Genomic DNA, 20,219 nt, shown 5'->3' with positions numbered 1-20,219 from the left:
AAAACAACACAAGGCAGCCAACACAGACCAAAATTTTCATTTAACTGTCACACTATAGACTTTAGTTTAAAACAGAAATTAATTACATCTGGAGCACAGAAAAATCAAGAAATTGTAGTAATTTGGCACTTCAACAGGGTGAAATGTCTCAAGGTGCCCTTAGCCAATTTAGGTCAACGAGTACAGGGGTGATGGGTGAACTAGTGAATGTTTGGTTATAGGTGAAAGATTTTTGGCTAAACTTAAGTTTATGGAGGGTGGCAGATAGGAGACCAGCCAGGCTAGCATTGGAATAGAAGATTCTAGGAAGTAAAAGCATGGATGATGGTTTCAGCATCAGAAATACCATGAAGATGTGCTTTATATCAAATAATTATTTTCGACCCACCGGCTGGAAACCTGAATTGAATTTAAAAAATACTTTAAAAAAAAAGAAATTAAGGTGTCTTGAGATTAGAGCCAAAGGTGTCTACCCCAATTTTCATTACTATACATTGCACATTCCAATTCATTGGAGTGGAGATTGTCTTTGGTTTTTCAAACAATGACTTCAGGGGAGTGTGAAGGCAGCCCATCTCCTGTCCTATTAACAAGGCATTAAAAAAATCTCCTGAGATATTCAACTGTTGGAGGTGGGCAACAGGATTAATTACTTGGACAGTGGGACCCTGGCTAAGGTAGCTTTCCAGACATGAGCTAATTAAGTCACCCTTGGAACACATGGATAATGTCTTTTTTTTTGGATCCCCTTGACAGTTGGGGAAGCAAGGTCATGTGACAAGTCATAGTTTGTATGCATATGTTTTCTTAGCAAAACTGAAGTTAAATAGCTTAGAGAGAAGACCCAAGTGGGGTCGCTCCTGTCTTTTTCTCTCTCTCCACCTCACCTGCCAAGCTTTGAGCCCTGTTTGCTGACTGTGATCATCCAGGGATGCCCTGCTGCAGACAGATATTTCTTAAAAGAATTCAACCCAGCACTACTGTCTCCAAAAGAACAACTAACTCAGTTGCCTACATCTTTAAATTGAAAACATTGAGACCTTAGAATTCAGCCTGAAGCCAGCCGAGTAACCAAACTACAGACTGTATACTCTTTTTACTTTTAGTGGACTCTAATTTGGCCAAACTATCCTTCCCCACACTATAATCTGTATTTTTGTGTGTGCAAACTTCAATTGTGTGTGTGTGTTAGAAAGCCAGAGCGTATTTTATTATTTCACTTAGCTTTATTATACTTAAACCAATCTAACCTCTTTCTTTATTAAACTCAAGAAAGCCTGTCCTATTGGTTCTTTTATGATCATAGCTTCTGAATAGTTAAGTGCTCACTGAATTGTAAAGTATACCCTTTTCCAAATCAAATAAAACTATTGCAGTCAAACAAGGAGAGGAAAAAGAGGAACGCTATTCGACCCCTCCTTAATTGATCGTAACAGATAGCTGGGGCAGGGGCGGAGGCAGGTTACATTACAGCGAACGTTGTGAGGATATGGAATCAGAAGCTCAGTCAAAGGTCAAATAGGATGCCAAGGTTCTGAATAGTCTGGTTCAGCCTGAGCCAATAATGGAATGAATGGGTGGTTAGGGAACAGAGTTTGTGACAGGGTCTGAAGACAATGCCTTTAGTACGGTTCAGTGAACAAGAAACTCAGAAATTTACTTACAGACCTGGTCATTTATACTGGCATTTAAGTTTTTAAAATAATTTTTTTACTGACAACAAATAAGTGACATAGCTTACAACTGCACAATACATGGTAATTTTTAAAAATAAGCACACAATATTTGCATTTTGAAAATTATTGAAGTAACATTGAGTGTTCTACACAAACTTTTTCTGAATTTGGTATCTTTATTCAAAATATCATAAATTAACTCATTTGATGTCTCCTTTCCCAACACACACACACACACACACACACACACACACAATTTGGCTGTACTACACCATACATGAAACTGTGTGTGCGTGTTAAAGTTCGCTCGGAGTTGGAGTTGCTGTGGCACCATGCACTTTTTACATGCATGTTGTAGTCTGGGCTATGCATAGTGATGGTAGAGGCTCCAACTTTCATTCCATCACATGGCTGACCAGGAATCTTTCCTGCTTTTGCTGCCTGCTATTGGCATGTATTGGAAGGATTTGTAAGTTGATACTCAACTTGTTTGGCCACATTACAAATGCACCTTCCTTAGCCATTAAGCCCTGGAGTGGGATTCAAATCCAAAGCCCCAGCTTTGCACTGTGAGGAAGCGGATGGGTCAAATGATGTTTTAGCTGCTGGCCCTGATGGTGGGTTTTCACACCGTATCATTCCAAACCTGCCTCATTATATATGCGCTCCCAGGAGACACTATGGAAATGTCCATAGTGGGCGGGGCTCTCATTCGCCTGCCGGCCATCACCCCATTGCCGCATCACGCTGGGCACCATGTTTAAAGTGCAGCCGCAAGCAAAGCGCTCATTGCTTCCAGCTCACCACTGCTGCCTGGAAGACAGGGCCAGCAAAGGAAAAAAGGCCGCAGCCCCCCGCTTCAACAACGGGCCCCTTGAGCGACTGCTGGATGTCGTGGAGGCCCGCCGGGATGTCCTGTACCCCTACTCTGTCCGCAGGATGGACAGCAATGTGACCAATCCAGCTTGGGAAACAGTGGCAGCGGTGGTCAGCGTCAATGTCCTTCAGAAGAGGACAGCCACCCAGTGCCGCAGGAGGATGAATGATCTCCATTCCGTCAGAGTAAGTAATTCTTTTCATCACTCTCAACTCTCACATACACACTCACTATCATTGTCCTTATCCCGTCCATGGGACCAGTCATCTAACACACAGGCCAGGCATACTTACCATCTGGCCTGGCAGGCATCCTGCTTACACTTTCTCCATCTCTATTCATGCAGGACAAGCTGGCACACAACAAGAGGGAGAGGTCGTAGACCGGTGGTGGAATGCTTGAAATCAAGGTCCTCATGGACTTTGAAAACAGAGTCATCCAGCTGGCCGGCGTGGATCTGGACCCTTCCTGTGCTGATGGTGAGGTTGGCGCTGCTTGACCAAGTGAGGAACCAACAGTGCAACATCCATCAGACAACCATGCTGTGAGTGATGTGTCCTCTTTCACAGGCCACTGCCATGCACTAATTATTTCTCCTTGCTTTTGCAGGCACATCTGGGAAATAGCCGACAGAGTCCTTGACCCAGGACCTCCAGTCAAGCCCTGAAGAAACCTCTGAAGAGTAATCTGGAGGCACCCTCCTTGAAGTCCCATCACAGCGCTCACTCTCCACCAGTGCAGAGACACACGCCTTGGTGGGACCTAGCTTCAGAGTAGCCTCGGGATCACAATCTGATGAGCACTTCGCTCTGTCTGATCCACAGCAGACGGCGGCAGGGACTTCCCAGGTGTCCGGTGCTCGGGGGACTGCTGGAGGCCAGAATGTTGCTGAGTCCGAGTCAGATGATGAGCCTCTAGACTCGGTCATGTCACAGTTGCTGGGGCTGCAACGGCAAACTCGGGAACATCGGGAAGAGATGACCACTGCACTCCTCAGATTGCAAGGCACTATGGAAGAGTTTGTCTGCCTTCGGGCTGAGGTGATAGCGCCGGCATGCCAACACATTGAGGTCAACACTGATAGGGTGACAGCCACCATGGAGACCCTGGTCCTGGACCGTTCTACAGGCTGCACTCCATCGCTGATGCCATAACTGGCGTCCAACAAGTGTGTACGTGAGAGGGGTACTGGGCAGCTCTATTTCACTCCAGCTACCCTTGCTCCTCAAGAAGTCATCCTGGGGCCCCCGGGCACCCATAGGGAGGAGGATCCGCAGGTGCAGATTCAGGAGTGTCCGGCCAATCCGACTCCGCTCTTCCTGTGACCTCAGAAGCTCCAGCTCCACAGGCCGAAGAGGATGCCACGGCCACACAGCAGGACCCTGAAAGCAGGCTGAGGTCCTCCAAGCCTCAGCCCACTAGATGATGCCTGCAAAAGTCATCACAGACAGGCAGCGCAATCAGCAGGCTGCCTCCACCTCTGCTGTGGATGTCTGGGGAGCACGCAAGTCGTAGCAGCAGGGTTAGGAAAGTTAAAGAGAATTAGCTGCACATCCTGGGCGATGGTGTTAATCATTTATACACACTGTTCACTATTGTCAATAAACTCCCAAGAATGTCTCCCTGCCTATGGCTCCTTGTTCTGATGAGCAATGTCCTTATCACTCAGATGTGAAAAATTTCTGCACGAGATAAAGGCAGGTGTCTTAGTCCAGGGCCTCTTCCCTGTGCTCTGTGTGGCCTTCAGACCAGTGTTGGTCCAGCCTCCCAATCCCTGGAAACACTACTGATGCCTGCATCTCGGTGCTGCCAGAATGTAGTGGGCAGCCGGTCACAGAGTTCCCTTATTCTGTGTTTGTGCTCTCAGCATCTTTAAGGTGGGGCTTGCACCCATCTCTTCAGCATCTGTGACCACTGATGCTGTGCTCCAGCTCCTGAAGGGCTCAGGTGCTGAAGGTGGGCAAAGCATCAGAACTTCTAAAGTTTCATGGCTACATCTCTATGATATGACCCTGATCATGGAGCGCAAGCGAGCTGCCTTCGGCCAGACAGGAGTCAGACATTCTCAGAGGCTATGTGAAGATTTATGGAGTGTCCTCACTGCATGTCGCCATCATCCTCCTGCAATTGAGTGACTATTAGGGCTTCCACTGTGTCTCCATGACAGGAGCTTTATCACAGAGGGTATGTGCACTGCCATAAGCTAGATTGGAATCAAACATTCACAAATACAATGTGAGAAACTATGGGGTCACCTCATTGCATGTCATCATCATCCTTCACAAATCTAACAACTTGAGCCCTAGCCAATGCGAGGGCCTCATCCCCATCATCATTGCAGCTCCTTCATCTCCTTCTCAGCTAGCTCATCTCCCCATTGCAGCATCAGGTTGTAAAGGGCGCAGCAGATGATGACAATGGGTGACACCCTCTTTGGACTATATTGCAGGGCTCCACCAGACCAGTCCAGGCAACAGAATCTCATCTTCAGCATCTGATGGTCTGCTTCACCAAGTTGTAAGTTGCAGCATGAGCCTCATTATACCATCACTCTGCTGCAGTCTGAGGCCACCGCATGTGTGTCATCAGCCACATCCTCTACGGGTAGCCCTTGTCCCCAAGGAGCCCAACCCTGCAGCTTCTGTGGATCGTGGAAGACTCCAGGGATCTGTGACCAACTGAGGATGTAGGCATCGTGCACACTCCCTGGAAACAGTGCACAGACCTGCAGGATGCGTTTCTGGTGGTTGCATACTAGCTGCACAGTGAGTGGAAGCCCTTGTGTAGTGACGGAGACCTCGGTGCCATATGGGTGCAGTCAATCGTACCCTGATCCTATGGGAATCCCAAGATCAGGGTGAATATAATTACCCTTGTATCATGGCAATCACTGTTCCAGGCGAAATGCATAAAGTTGTATGGCCTTGAGAAGATGGCTTCCGTGACCTCATGGATGCATTTGTGGGTGGCAGATTGTGACATCCCACAGAGGTCACCTGTGGAACCCTGAAAGGAGCCACTGGCATAGAAATTGAGCAGCATGGTCACTTCCACAGCCACTAGCAGTGGATGCCCTCCATGTTACCAAATCCTGCAGTAAGTGGCAAATGTGAGCAACCAGGTCCCTAGACATGCGCAGTCATCAGCGACACTGGTTCTCAGTCATCTGCAGGAATGACAGGCGGCGTCTGTAGACCCTGGATGTCGCTAGGCGCCAACCAGCCACAGCTCGCTGTCGCTCCTGGACAGCGTGTGCAGGAGCCCCAGCAGCCCCTTCTTCCTGAGGTTGCTGCTCCTGCCTTTTTGTCCAGCCAGGAGCCTCAGTCATTCTTTCCTCCATCTTCTCTGTCCTCTGTAGGCCATCAAGCGTTCACCAGGTTCCATGCTGTTGATGTGGTTCTCCTGTGGCATGAAAGAGAGAGAGAGTGACATAGTTAACATGGGTGTACTTAGCACCTATCCTGGCCCTGTGTGACGGCCCCTTAACGCTTTCTAGAGAGTGCTGGCTTCCCCTCGGATGGCCACAGATGAGCGCGCTGCGTGGCTGTCCTGTCAGCTCCTGGGGGAGACTGCTCCTAATCAGATTGCTCTGAGCACCTCCAGCAGTGACTGTGACATAGCCAAAGTTGTCAAGGAGATTGTACATGTGCAGTCAAACTGCTCCGTGGTCCAGTAAAGTGGTCACAGACTTGCAGTCTGTGCCAGAGGTGGGGGAGGGGGCATAAGATCTGGAGCGCTTAGTGGCACTTTGGTGCTTCTGTGTTGCTTGCGTGGGCAGGCAGTCTAGGAGCCCGACCCCAATTATATCCCTGGGGCTGTGCCTGAACTGTCTCAGTTGCAGCGGAATGGTCAGTTTATACAGGTGACCCTACTGTGTGGCCACTTCCCTTGCCTACCCTGCCCCCCCACCGCGATTTCTTGTGCATAGGATTCAACACTAGGGCAGCAGTTGCCCCCCTCCCCAACAATAGTGGCAGGGTGGTACTTCACTCCGGCTCCCCAGCGCCTGCAAAGCAACAGGCGACCCTGGTGAGCTCTACTGAACGATACTGTTCACTCACGTCCAGTTCCCCCAAAGTGAAGGCTGCCATGTGCTGTTGTGAAACATGTCGACATGCTTTTCTGCCGACGTGGACAGACGATCCAGCAGGGGTCTAAGAGGCTGGCGGGATGGCCTTCTGATATATTACAATGAGCTCCCCTACCACTGTTGGCTGGAAACGTGGCCCGTTGTTGGCGGGCTGAGTGGACGATTGTGACCTGCCTTCCCGCCATCGTGAAAGCAATCGCGCCATATTGTCCGCGCATGCCACCTATCGTGCCCGCTGCCAGTGGGCATGGAAAATTCCATCTGGCTCAGAGGAAGGGATGTTACCGACTTCACCACAAGATCTGCACATGGAACTATAGTTGATCTTAATTATGCCACTTTTTTTTGGCAAGTTCTGACAAGTCACCAGCTTAGCAAGCAGGTTGTACAAAATAAACATGGGAAGAAACATTATGATAACATGCCAGTGCTGCATATTTACCTTTTTTGGCACAATACATTATATATTGTATGTATTAAGTGTGAAAATATTCTACAAAAGCATTATTGAGAACATGTAGGGAGTACTGTGTTCAATTTTCGTCTATATGCAGAAAAAAGATAGGAGAATTCAAAGGGTGACACAATCCATGTCATATTTTAAATTATGGAGGCGTGAAGAGCTGATAGTAAATAAATGTGAATTATCTTTTACAGGGAAAAGATTAGGGGCAGGCAGAATAATGTAACAATCTAAATGTTTAAGGAAGGAGATTCTTAGATACTTTTGGGGTGAAATACTGCTGTTTCAATAAAAGTATAATTTGTTTGACATAGATGTACGAACATAGTGCACAAAGAAACCATGGAAATGCTTTGCCATGTCGGTCATTAATATCTCAGCACAATTTCAACTCCTTTGCGCATAATCAGAGGCAGAGGTTAAGGAAATTATGAATTTAAGTTAAGCATTTGTTAATTTGAAAAGGAAACAAGTAGGCAACATCAACATGCAATGTAATAATACACTTCAATGTAATTGATGGCATGTCTTCAGCTTGTAGACAAAATAAGGGCTATAAAATACTTTCCTTAAAGACAGTGTCTCTTTATGGAATACAGTCTACAGATTTAGAATGGTTAGATATTTAGAATGGTTAATTTGAGTAAATGCAGTTCTGTGATGGCACTCAAAATTGGGTAGATTCTGGATTCAAAAGGTAATAAAAGGCTAATGGAATTGGTACAGGACATAAGGGAGATGAAGAATAGTCACTGCATATTTTGAAAGTGTATCCAAAGCTCAGATTGATTGCTTGAGTATAGTTTTGCTGGTCTACATTCTGTTGTTCTTATGATGAATGTAAAAGAAAGAATTCCATTTATGTAACAGTTTTCATGACCTCTGGATGTTCCAAATATTAAGTAAAGTTCAATGACTAGCAGGAAATGCAGCAGCCAATGTGTGCATAGCTAGTTCCCACAAACAGCAATGAAATAAATGTGCAGATCATCTGTTTTAGGTGTTGGTTCAGGTATAAATGTTGCCTAAGGCACCTTTGAACAGTGCCACATGATCTTTCATATTCATCTGTGAAGGCATATAAGGCCCCAGTTTAATGTCTCATCTGAAAGCTGATGCCTCTGACTGTGCAGCATTCCATCAATGCTGCACTGGAGTGTCATCTTAGATTATATGCTGAGTTCTCTAGGGTGGGATTTGAACCCACAACCTTCTGACACAAAGGCAAAAGTGAGCTGTATGATGCTGTATGAACTGCATAGGTCCAAACTGGGGCTATTTCTGCACAGCTGCTAAAGGCCTACTTGCCTCCTGTCTTAATTGAACTTGTGTGAAGTTTGAAGATCATGAAGGAATATGCTTAAACAAATATTAATATCTAATCATGGGGAATGTTAATGCAAACATCTTGCATTATGAAGTATGATTGGTTTTTTAAATGAAGAGAAGTGTAATTATCCATTTCTAGTTGTGTTTTCTCCCACAATCGTAAGTGTCCAATCCACACTTTAGGAAGGATATCAAGGCCTTGGAAGGAAGGTTTACCAGAGGTATCAGGAATTAAGGACTTCAGTTATGCTGAAAGGCTAGAGAAGCTGGGATTGTTCTCCTTAGAGCTGAGGAGGTATGGGGAGATTTGACGGAGGTGTTCAAAATCATGAACTTTTGATAGAGTAAATAAGGAGAAATTGGCAGAAGGGCCAATAACCAGAAGGGACAGATTTAAAGTAATTGGCAGAAAACTGGGGGGAATTTTTTTTAAACAACATATTATTATGATCTGGAATGCACTGCTTGAAAGGATAGAGGAAGAAGATTTGATAAATTTTTGAAAAGGAATTGGTTGTATAATTCAGAAGGAAAAAAATTGCAGATTTATAGGGAAGTAGGAGCATGGGAATATTTGGATAGCTCTTTGAAACATCTGGCAATAAGCCTCCTTCTGTACTGTAAGATTCAATGGGATGAATTTTAACCAAAACAGCTGGATTTGGGTTGGATGATAAAACTTTAAAAATCTTAAAGCTGATCCCAATCTGCCCACATCAGGGTAACGGAGGTGGGGCAAGATGTGTGGAGCCAACATATTCCCAGGGAACAGGTTGGCAATTTAAAGATTTTAATGAGGCTGGCAGCCTCAAATTTAACCTACCCTGCAGGTTTAACCTTGGCCAGTTTCCTGGCCTGGCAGCTGAAGGCCAAAGTGAAGTGCCTTTACTGGGTCAGGAGGAGCAGGAGTGTTTTCCCCTGGTTCCCCAAGCTCCCTCCACATCCAACCCCTAGCGCTGAAATTGGGGTTTGTACTCCCCTCCCCACTCACTTCCAGCCGTAGTTGCAGGCTTCCTACCTGGTCCAGAGTCATCCTTGCTCTATTGAAAGCCAAGCCAATCAATCAGGCTGATGTCTGGGTAAGGAATAGGTCACAGCCAGATGTACTCCATGGAGTTAAAATTCTACTGAATGTATCCAAACTCTCAGAATTATAGAATGGTTACAGCACAGGAGGCCATTCAGCCCATTGTGTCTATGCCGGCTTTCCAAATTATTAATTCATCTAGTGCCACACCCCCACCTACCTTCCACCACACTCTCAGGCAGTGCATTCTAGGTCATAACCACTAATTGCGTGAAAAAGTTTCTCTTGTCTCCATTGCTTCTTTTGCCAATTACCCTAAATTCGTGCTTTCTCGTTGTCAGTCCATCCATCAATGGGAACAGTTTTTCCCGATCTACTCTATCTGGACTCCTTGTGATTTGAATACCTTTGTCAAATCTACTCTCAGCCTTCTCTTCAATGAATACAGTCTCAACTTCTCCAATCTACCCACGTATCTAAAGTTCCTCACCCCTGGAACCAATCTCCCTCTGCAATTTGCTCCAGTCAATATCGGGGCCAATGACTCTAGATCAAGGGCCCAAACACTCTTTTCAAGTGAAGCAACATTTCACTTGCACTTCTCTCAATTTCGTCTACTGCATTCGCTGCTCCCAATGCGGTTTCCTCTACATTGGAGAGACCAAACGCAGACTGGGTGACCATTTTGCGGAACATCTTTGGTCTGTCCGCAAGCATGACCCAGACCTCCCTGTCGCTTGCCATTTCAACACACCACCCTGCTGTCATGCCTACATGTCCGTCCTTGGCCTGCTGCAATGTTCCAGTGAAGCTCAACACAAACCGGAGGAACAGCACCTCACCTTCCGACTAGGCACTTCATAGCCTTCCGGACTGAATATTGAGTTCAACAACTTTAGATCATGGACTCTCTCCTCCATCCCCACCCCCTTTTTTCCAATAATTTATATAGATTTTTCTTTTCCCACCTATTTCCATTATTTTTAAATGTATTTCCATCCATTGTTTTATGTCTACCTTTTAGCCTATTTCGATCCCTTCCCCCCACCCCAGCCCCACTAGGGCTATCTGTATCTTGCTCGTCCTGCTTTCTACCCTTAATGTCACCTATTAGCACATTTCTTAGCTAATATCACCACTGTCAACACCTTTGTCCTTTTGTCTATGATATCTTTTGGCAATCTCCACCTATCACTGGCCCTCTATCCAGCTCTACCTGTCCCACCCCCCTTAAAACAGCTTATATTTCACCTCTCTTCTACTTTTCCTTAGTTCTGTTGAAGAGTCATACGGATTTGAAATGTTAACTGTATTCCTCGCTGCAGATGCTGTCAGACCTGAGTTTTTCCAGGTATTTTTATTTTGGATTTCCAGCATCCACAGTTTTTTGCTTTTATTTTTGCTTTTATCTTGATTCTAGATCAGTATGTGCACTGAATTACTGGAGCCATTTTAGACAGAATCAAAATACTGCAGTCATTAATTCCCACACAATAAACATTCAGAACCAAATATCTCTATACTTGGTCAACATCAACCTGACCCCAGATACGTTTCAATATTGTGATTAATTGCTGCCAGTACCTTCACTAGTCAGACATTAGCAAAATATATGTCTTGTCCCAGAACAGCAGAGCTTTTCATTCAGGGTTAATATTCAAGTTATGGATATGAAATTGCTGGCACTGAGCTACTGCGATCAGTTCAAATGTCAGGTAAAAGCCATGGTGATTTCTCACGCAAGTGTAAGACAACCTGAGCTCACCATTAGTGACAGATTAAGCTCATTGCATGGAAACAAGGCCCAAGATATGCATATCTCAGTGAACTTTGAAGACACATGTTGCCAACCACTGCCTTGTCTTATACAGATGAAAGAACCATCAGTACTAATGGAATTACCATTGTTGTGCTGACCAGTCTAAATCAGTGGTAAAAGTACACAATATTTAAAATCTCACATCTAGTGGGTGTTATCCCATTGTGCATTTCAGAGGCATCATATCTAAATAGTGTGGTTTCATATTTAAATTACAAGACTTCAAGGGATCGAGCCTGAAAGAAGTATCACACGTCATTCCATTACACGTACCACAAATTGTGATTGCCTCAAATAGCAACTTGTCCTTTACGTTGTCAAAAGAATATATCCAATCGATTATAAAAAAAAATCAAAGTAGTAAAAGAGATGCTTAAGCTTGATAGCAGAGAGCTCAGGTGAAAGGCAATAGAACCAAGATGACATGAGGAGAACCTTTCTTTCACAGAATGCTAAGGATCAGGAAAGCACTGCCTGAAAGTGGTGGAGGCAAATTCAATCATTGAGAATTGGATAATTACCTGAAGTGCAATGGATGTATGAATCAGGCTTTGTGCCAAATGTCTAAACTGAATTAAGTACAAAATATGTTCTGAAACCACATACTCAAACATGGTGAATTTGAGTGGATACAGACATTTCAAAATGTGATATACTCTGGATTCATTTGGATTCAGGTCTCTTGTTTAGCAAGGTGAAATAACAGCAGCTTTCATTTTCTTTGAATATATTGTTTGAAAATAGTGTTCCTGACCGAATATCATATATTTTGATTGGAAATTCTAGTAGATCAGAGTGATCAACATACCAAGATCTGAAATAAAGTCTATTTGTGAATTGATTCTACACAATTCTAATCCAATGGGTAAAAGAAATAAAATGGCATGGAAATAAATTAAGGCTGCTGAAAAGAAATGACAAATACGAACTGCAAATAAAAATCATAAAATATCAGATCAATTAACATAGATGAGCAAGGGTTTACTTTTAAATATGTAAACAGAGAAGAGCTTGTAACATGTTACAGTTTATAGTCATTTCACTCGTTTACTGGATAATTACAAAAACAAATCACTATTTAAGATATTAATAATCCAGAAAATAGCATATACAAAGAAAATGTAATAAACAAAGAAAATGTAATAAACATACAAAGATATAAAAGTTCAACACATTCAACACCAGAATTATGAAGCTGAGAAACATTTACATAGGTCCCTGTTTAACTTCAATTACAACGTACTTCAGAAAATAACTGCTTTCAGTATGATTCCAATGTACACGGAATTTCTTTTTTACTTGGACATGTTTTGTTATGATGTCCTAAAATTTTTTAAAAAGCTCTAAACATAATACAAGACATCTTTCATGGGTCATGGTAATAAATTTATTTGCATTTGATAAAATTGGTCCAATTAAAAAATACCTTAGGTAGAAATTAATTTTGGATGGTAGTGCCTATATCACATCAGCCACTCTTTAAATGCCCCATCCAATATTTAGTTACACGGACTTCAGTGGAACAGAATACAGAGTTAATGGAATACTGCTTCTTTTGTGCTACTGTCCAACTGGAATTTCTTCTTCACTGTCTTTATGGTACTTCAGCTACTTAAATACTACAACATGATTCGTTATACAAGAATGTCAAGCATTGAGCAACAGAGAAAGCTTTCAGATGAAGTGTAGAAATTCTGGTTGACAAGAACTTATGTTATGAATACTTCTGGATTTTCAGGTATTAAGATGTTTCTAACGAGATTTCCTATTTGAATTTCTACAATAGACACCTACCCAAAGACTACACAGTGCTATATACTTACTGAATATAAAGTGAGAACTGACCATAAATTACACTTCTGTCTTGCCTTTAGTGTTCTTTTTAGATAGGAGACCTTAGAATTCAATTGCTATCGATATCGGTGATAAGTATTCCTTTAAAATGGATCACAGATGGAGTTACTTAATCCGATTGGAAAATCTAATCTGTGGTCTTTTAATAGAGGCTTAAATCTTTTAGAATTTTTGTGATGAAATCTGAATGTTCAGAAAAACACACACTTTTAAACTTTGGCACATTGTAGCAGCATTAAGTGCTCCTGGTTCAGATACAGAAACAATCAGTCTACCGCAAAAGTATGACTTAACCCAAGAACCAAAGGGCATTACTTATTGCAACATCTTCCAAACTTGCCACCTTTTGCTCTTATGTGAGAACTTGTGCCAAATGGTCAGCATCAACTTTACCAATCATTACACTCTTCTCATACAGTATAAACTGTTGTTCCCTTTACATTTGGTATTCTTGTGAATTGTCCTGAGTGCAAGACAAAAAGCTTTGACAAAAATCTTTTTCAGCAATACCACACGAGCAATATTACAAAATACCACCACAAAATTATCTGAATCATCACTTGATTGTTTGATCTTATGTCTACAGTAAATTGGTGATTTTCAAACATGTTTCACAGGACGGGGCAATGAAAATAAAAATGGGAGAGAGATAAAATGGGCTGCAATTTCATTATCATCCATTTTGCACCATTTCATAGAATCAAAATTATCCCCACTGATTCTATTTCAGATTTGGATTACAACAAAGATGGAGAAATATTATTGAACAGAACAGAATAAACATGGCATTAACCTAGGTTGCAGAAATAAGAGCAGCAGCTTTAAAATTAATTATTATACAGAACACTGAGTTTGGTTAAGATTTTCTATCAACATGGCATCATGAAAAGGTATGGTTAGACCTACTTCCCAGGTGTAATTGATGGCCAGGACATCTAGCCTGTAATAGTCTTTTGAGTAAATTTTCCACCTAGCAATTTTTGACTTCAAATTTATTTGTGCTAACAGCATGGTGAGTGAAATGTAACACAGGTACCATTCCCTCCACCTTCTCTGGTTAGTTGCACACTTTCAGTTGTAATTTTTGGTTGAAATAATTCAAAGCCTCTAGTTGCTAGTTGCAACTCTAGTTGCAGAAATAAAGTTAGAAAACTGATGTTAAACATCATCTGCTTAACATGAAATTAAAAAAAATAAGTTTTAAAATATAAATAAGATGCCCTATATACCTTCAGTCTTTGGCAGTAGTTGCAAAGCAAATTTTATGCAACGTTGATATGGTAGTTGGTGCTGTCTATACCAAAATAAACTTCAGCACCACTGAACAGTGTTACAGTATTAATTGTGGACTAAAGCTACTTCCAGGCCATGATTATTGAATAAAACACATTGCTTTTAAGTGCAAAGATAGATTGTTTGATTATAACATATAATAGTCAGTTTAATTCTGACTATCAGAATTTTTCCTTGAACAAAATACATTCCCTTAGCAAATTTCAAGTACCACATTACATACATTCTTTATGAGTACTGCAACAATTTAAGGGGTATCTGCATACAACAGAATGATAGACATATATAAGCATATATATATATATATATATATGTATTTGTGTAGCTGTTTTAAATCGTGCAGGATGCTATATAATTCATTTTCATAAAAATTGCTCTTTTGAAGAAAACTAATTTTTCAGAGCACTGTACGACTTCTAACATGAGCTCATTATATTCTACCATTTGCATCAATATAAAGTTGAAGAAACTTGGACTTAATGTAAATTTTGGGTGCCAGGTTAATTGAATCCAATTTAGCAAGGATCATCTTTAGAATGTACTTTTACAAATCTGCAGCTTCAAACTCACTGTTAGTGAATGCAACTGGACCAACGGGGAAATTTAGTTAAAGAAAAACTTTTTAATGCCAATTGAGAGCTGATAGTTGGGTATCTGGTAACATTAACATTTAGCCAGCCTTTAGAAGCCTGTGAAGTGGAAATCTGCATGTGAATATACATACACACAGGAATATACAACATAGGTCTCCACTTCTCAGGCCATAGAACAGATTGATGTAGGAATAAGCAGTGTAACTCAGGTCTGACAGTGCTGCCTCACTATAAAGTGGTACTTGTGTAATGACACAGAAATTTAATCTGTTTTACCCCATGGTGCCTATTGACTTTTTTTTTTGATGGTGATGTTGTGGGGGTGGTGGGGGATTGGTCAGTGAGATCTCTTCACAGTTGAGATGCCACACATGCTAATGGGAGACGGAAACCACGCCAACAATATAGATATAATCACCTGATATCCATGCTAGAGAGTTCTGCAGTACTCCAGGGCATTGTTGATGATTGATCATCCTGTCTGGCTTATTAATGTGGCCTGGAGAAATAAATCTGTCAATGGGCCTTCATAGCCCCCCCGCTCAGCTCCAAATAAACCTGCAAGCTAATACCCTATTGGATAATGTAGTCTTGACTGAGAACAAGAAATAAGCATTCACCAAAGATGGATAACAATGTGATTTTAACTGGCTAACTTCTAGCAGTACTTCTGTAAACATTTGGAGGTCCAAGTACCATGCTCTTACCTAGGTATACCTAAAACTCTACCTATAGCTAAATGGATGTCTTCCTATAGAGAGAATGTGCATACTACATATTGGCCAAACAAACTCTGTGGTTATGGATTCATTAGGCGCTTGGTTTGGAAATGCTTATGTTTGATGATGGGTTTCTGCACGTAAAACTAAACAATCAACTGGCAATATTTTGCATGGTTTCAATGACTTCATTCCTAAAAGCTATCCCTGTTCAATTTTAATATCCAAAATCAGACAGGGTGCTATGCAACTAAGTAGCTGATTTCTCACTTTGAAAGAGAAAAAAAATCACTTCCTTTAGTGCTCCCTATTAAACAGTACTTTTAGGCTGGGCAAGTCTGAACAACACATCAGAACCGGCGCAAAGAACCAGACAATGTTCTGTACATTGTAACCACTAAACAAGCTACATTGCAACAAGTGACACTGGCAGCAAATGAAACACAAACCATTATTAAAACTACAATACAGTTCTATGAAATATCATTGAATAATGCTGATGCACTAAAGAAACATACTAATAAATAAAATTCAATTGTGTAAGGTTGTGCTTCAATTCTTGACCGTAAAGCACATTGAGTGCATGATGAAATTTTAATTTGAACAGTTGAGAGAAATGCTGACCAGAATTCACCTTAAACTTTGTAATGTCATAAGAGCAGACTAGGTACAATACTCTGAGGCAACACCCTAAACAGATGTCAATTGCATCTGAAGCCAACTATGAAACCATGTCAGAAACATTACTGATGCACAGTGCCACAAACTTAAAGTAGCAATTTACTGATATGAAAGTCAAAAAAAAACATTGACTGCTGGATATTTGAAATAGCACAAAAATGCTGTAATTGTTGAGCAGGTCACTCAGCATCTACACTGCAGATTTGACTTCACTCTTTCAGATGCTGACTGACCTGCTTTGCATTGATTTTAATCTGTTTTAATGTTCCAGTGACAATTTTTCATGGAAAGTTTGATGTACTAAATCGTTGCTAAGGCAGTTTATGTTATACATTTATTGAGAGGTGTCCTAGTGCCCCACCTGGCACGGAAGCATTCATTCATACCCAAAGAATCCAGTTTTATTTCAATTAAAGTGTACCATTCACTTTGGATAATAAACAATTGTGAGGATTGCCCAGCGACACACAAAATAGATTTGCAAACCATATTTAAAATCAATGAAGTTTCAAACAAATTGTAAATAACAGTAAAATGCATACGCTTGTTTTGTTGTAGTTTGTGCAAAAGTAGCTAACTGGAAATATAGCTCTTAGTAATGAGCATCTCCAGCTAACGATTAATTGTTTGCATTAAATGTACTAGCACTATAGCCGCAGTAGTAACTGCCTGCAATGCAACTTACCTGCAAAATAACAGTAGAGGGTACTGCACTGGTCAGAAATAGTATTAGATATGGCTCATAAAAAAATGCTGTTAAAAATAGTTCATCTAGCTGCTCAACTTGTAGAAGCATATTTTAAATTTTAACAATCCTTTTGTAAACGTATAAATTTCAGTAGTTTACTCAGCAATATAATCCTTGCAACAATGATTTATTCTGGAAAACCAATCAATCTGTAACATTTGAAATTTCCACCAAAAAGTGGTAGGGAAGCTCCCTATACCTGTAGTGTTTGGTGATTTTGTAGTTGGCAGATTTCTCATTTTATTTAAAGATGCTTGAAAATACACATCAGAGAAACACAGGCCAGAGTACTGAGTTACAAAAATTGACCCACAAGTATTTTCCAACCAAGGAGTAGCCTACAGGGATTCCTCAGTGGGAAAAATGCTCAGTTTTCACAGCAGGAAGAGCTAGCAACAAGTTCAAATTCTCCAGAATAAAGCAGATCTTGGCGGCATGTGTCTCAGGATTGTGTTGGTAAACTTTTGAAACTTACTAATTTTCAAATAGGAATGAAATCTTTTTAAATACACATTTAGATCTTACAAACTGTTGAATGTTGGCAATGCAAATATTGATGGGCTGGTAAACTAACATCTTGTAAGCATTAAGAAGCTACAATACATGCTATTCAAAATATGTAAGAACATTTATGCATTTGCTGTATTATCTTACAAAATATATCCCAAAAAAGGATTGTGGATATCAAAAGAATTGATACTGACAAGGCCATTAACTCTTCATACATTTAACAATGGAATTTGCCAAATCATGACAGTCGAAATGGTTTCATCATGACGCTGTTGTTTGGACTTTTTGTTCAGTCGTTTATGTCCCTGACCTCCAGAGATGGCCAAAACAGAACTCATCTTCATCTTCCTTGTCCTTTCATTGTCACTGTGTTTACCTTTACTTGAGACACTAGGGTCATTCAAGAACTCATAGATTGTGCTGTCCTCTGGGCCATGTTCCAGTGAGCTGGACTGTTGGGAGCAGGTCAGGGATCCTGTAGACGAAGATACACTGTTGTGTCGTACAACAGATACTAATGAGTCTCCAAGCCAAACCCCTCTGTCTTTGTTATTTGTATTTGAACAGCTTGAGTGTTCTGCCTGTGATCCAATATGGCCAGTCTTTTCTCCAACTTTTTCTTCTACTGGAGATGACAGGCTTGTAAGTGATGGATTTTTGTTCATTAATGTGGCAGTGGCTGCAGCCATAGTGAGAAATCTGACTGGACCACAGTGTGCATGGTAGGATACCATTCCCCTTCCTGAGTGAACAAAAGGAACACTTGTGATGTTAAATGAATTCAAATTACAATGGAAGTAAAATACTTCAACAATAACCAGAACTAGCACTCAATTTTGGGTTAATTGAAACTATAAAAAAAAGCAGATCAACACCTGTTGAGAAAGGCAATAGTGCAAGATAGTGATATTAACAGACCTGCTTGATTCACATAGGAGTTAAGAAGAGAGACAGCATCATGAGGGGGAGAGACTGAACTCCCTTCTTTTCATTCCAGCTTTGCTATGTCCTTGTATTATAGAAACAAGGTTGGTATGTACTGGTTCAGTATTGTCTAATAATACACTTGGCTGAAAATACATAATATTTTAACTTTAAACAAAGTTATTTTCCGGCTCAGCTGCAAAGCGTTGTCGTGCTGAAGTGATACATTCCAAACATTGTTCCTCAGAAACCAATGTGAATATCTAAGTGCAAATTTGATGAGTTGAAAATTGTACAGCATTAATGATAATTATCCTAAGCAGAAGAAAATCTTTGTGAGTGTAGTTTGTTGTGAGCCAGTTAGAGCTATGCCAAATTGCATAGCTATCACACTGGTCTACTTATAGCAAAATATACTGACAAAATGAGAACAAACATAACCACAAGTAGTCTTCATTATGTACTGATATTCTAGGAACATTTTGACAAAATGTAACAAAAGAAATAGCAATCAAAATATAGGAAAAGATCACAATTGAGATGTGGCACTTATGGCTACTTTCTAGTGCCCATAGATAAAAAATGAATATGATTGCTGCCAATTAATAATTGCACATGTATATAGTTACATTAATTACTATGCTTTCTGGGAAAACAGTTTCTAATGTTTATACCACTGCCTCAGTTAGGAATTTAGTCAATTCTGTCTTATCAGTTATTTAAAGATAGATGGTGATAAATCCTCTGAAATCACCATTATGTTGAAAAACCTTCTAAACAGGATATCCTAATCACACAAAAATATGACAGTTTTTATTGACAAGTTTTTCTCCAAATCATTCATTAGGTCCATTGCTAATGAATATTGAGCAGACATCAATCGCTACCTGCTACTATTACCCAACAATTTTGAATAAATGGTTACCTTGTTTACAACAGTTTTAATGTTAGAAGAATTGTAGTGATGCAACATATGCTGTATACTGCAAAGCATTATTTCTTATCAAAGCAACTATTTTGTATCACTTAATGTGAAATTGTCAGGTGTCACAGGAAAATTGCAAATTAGGTGAGGCGGAATAGTAGTTAAAAGAAACCTTCAGCCATAAATGGAGATTGATTGTCAATGCAAATTTTGGTGAAGAAAAACCTGGAAGACCATAAAGTTTCTAAGATAAGGGAAATTGCTGTTATGGCTGATGGTTGCGAACTATCCCACAAACACGTTGGTAGGTGGCAGTAAACCTTTGTTTGCAAATCCACACAGAATCTGGAGGGGTAAGAGAAGTGACAATGAACAGGACACTAGTTACTGGTAAAAATCAAAACAGAGGACATAAGACTTTTGCAATCACAGGTGAAGTCTCCACATCAATGTTTGGTGAAGCAAGCAAACAACGATTCTCAGAGATACATGCTCAGCTCAATCGCTGATGCTGGTAGGTGACACAAAGTTCCTTCAGAAGGTACGCTATTTGGGATTGTATTGATTAAGGGTATTAATGGAAGCTGTTTAACCACACCATTGCATAAAACTAATTTAAAATATAATTTAATTTCTGGTATTGTAACTGTGGGAGTTCTGTTGAAGTTGCCTATTAATGGTGCTGATTTCA

The 20,219-nt window shown here is 40.9% G+C and overlaps 1 protein-coding gene across 5 annotated transcripts in view; it reads right to left on the bottom strand.

Moving 5' to 3' along the window:
- Positions 1-12,237: 12,237 nt before the first annotated feature.
- arhgef10 (Rho guanine nucleotide exchange factor (GEF) 10) overlaps positions 12,238-20,219 on the bottom strand; it is a 397,136-nt gene continuing 389,154 nt past the window's right edge. For all 5 annotated transcript variants that reach the window (XM_041187543.1, XM_041187546.1, XM_041187548.1 and 2 more), the window contains one exon: positions 12,238-18,421. In XM_041187543.1, the coding sequence (XP_041043477.1) occupies positions 17,889-18,421 (533 nt within the window). In that variant the 3' untranslated portion in view covers positions 12,238-17,888. The remainder of the gene's footprint in view (positions 18,422-20,219) is intronic.

The sequence above is a fragment of the Carcharodon carcharias genome, chromosome 5 (assembly GCF_017639515.1).
Source record: "Carcharodon carcharias isolate sCarCar2 chromosome 5, sCarCar2.pri, whole genome shotgun sequence".
Classification (NCBI taxonomy): Eukaryota; Metazoa; Chordata; class Chondrichthyes; order Lamniformes; family Lamnidae; genus Carcharodon; species Carcharodon carcharias.
The sequence above is the reverse complement of the archived record's forward strand: the minus strand, read 5'-3'. Positions and strand labels throughout refer to the sequence as shown.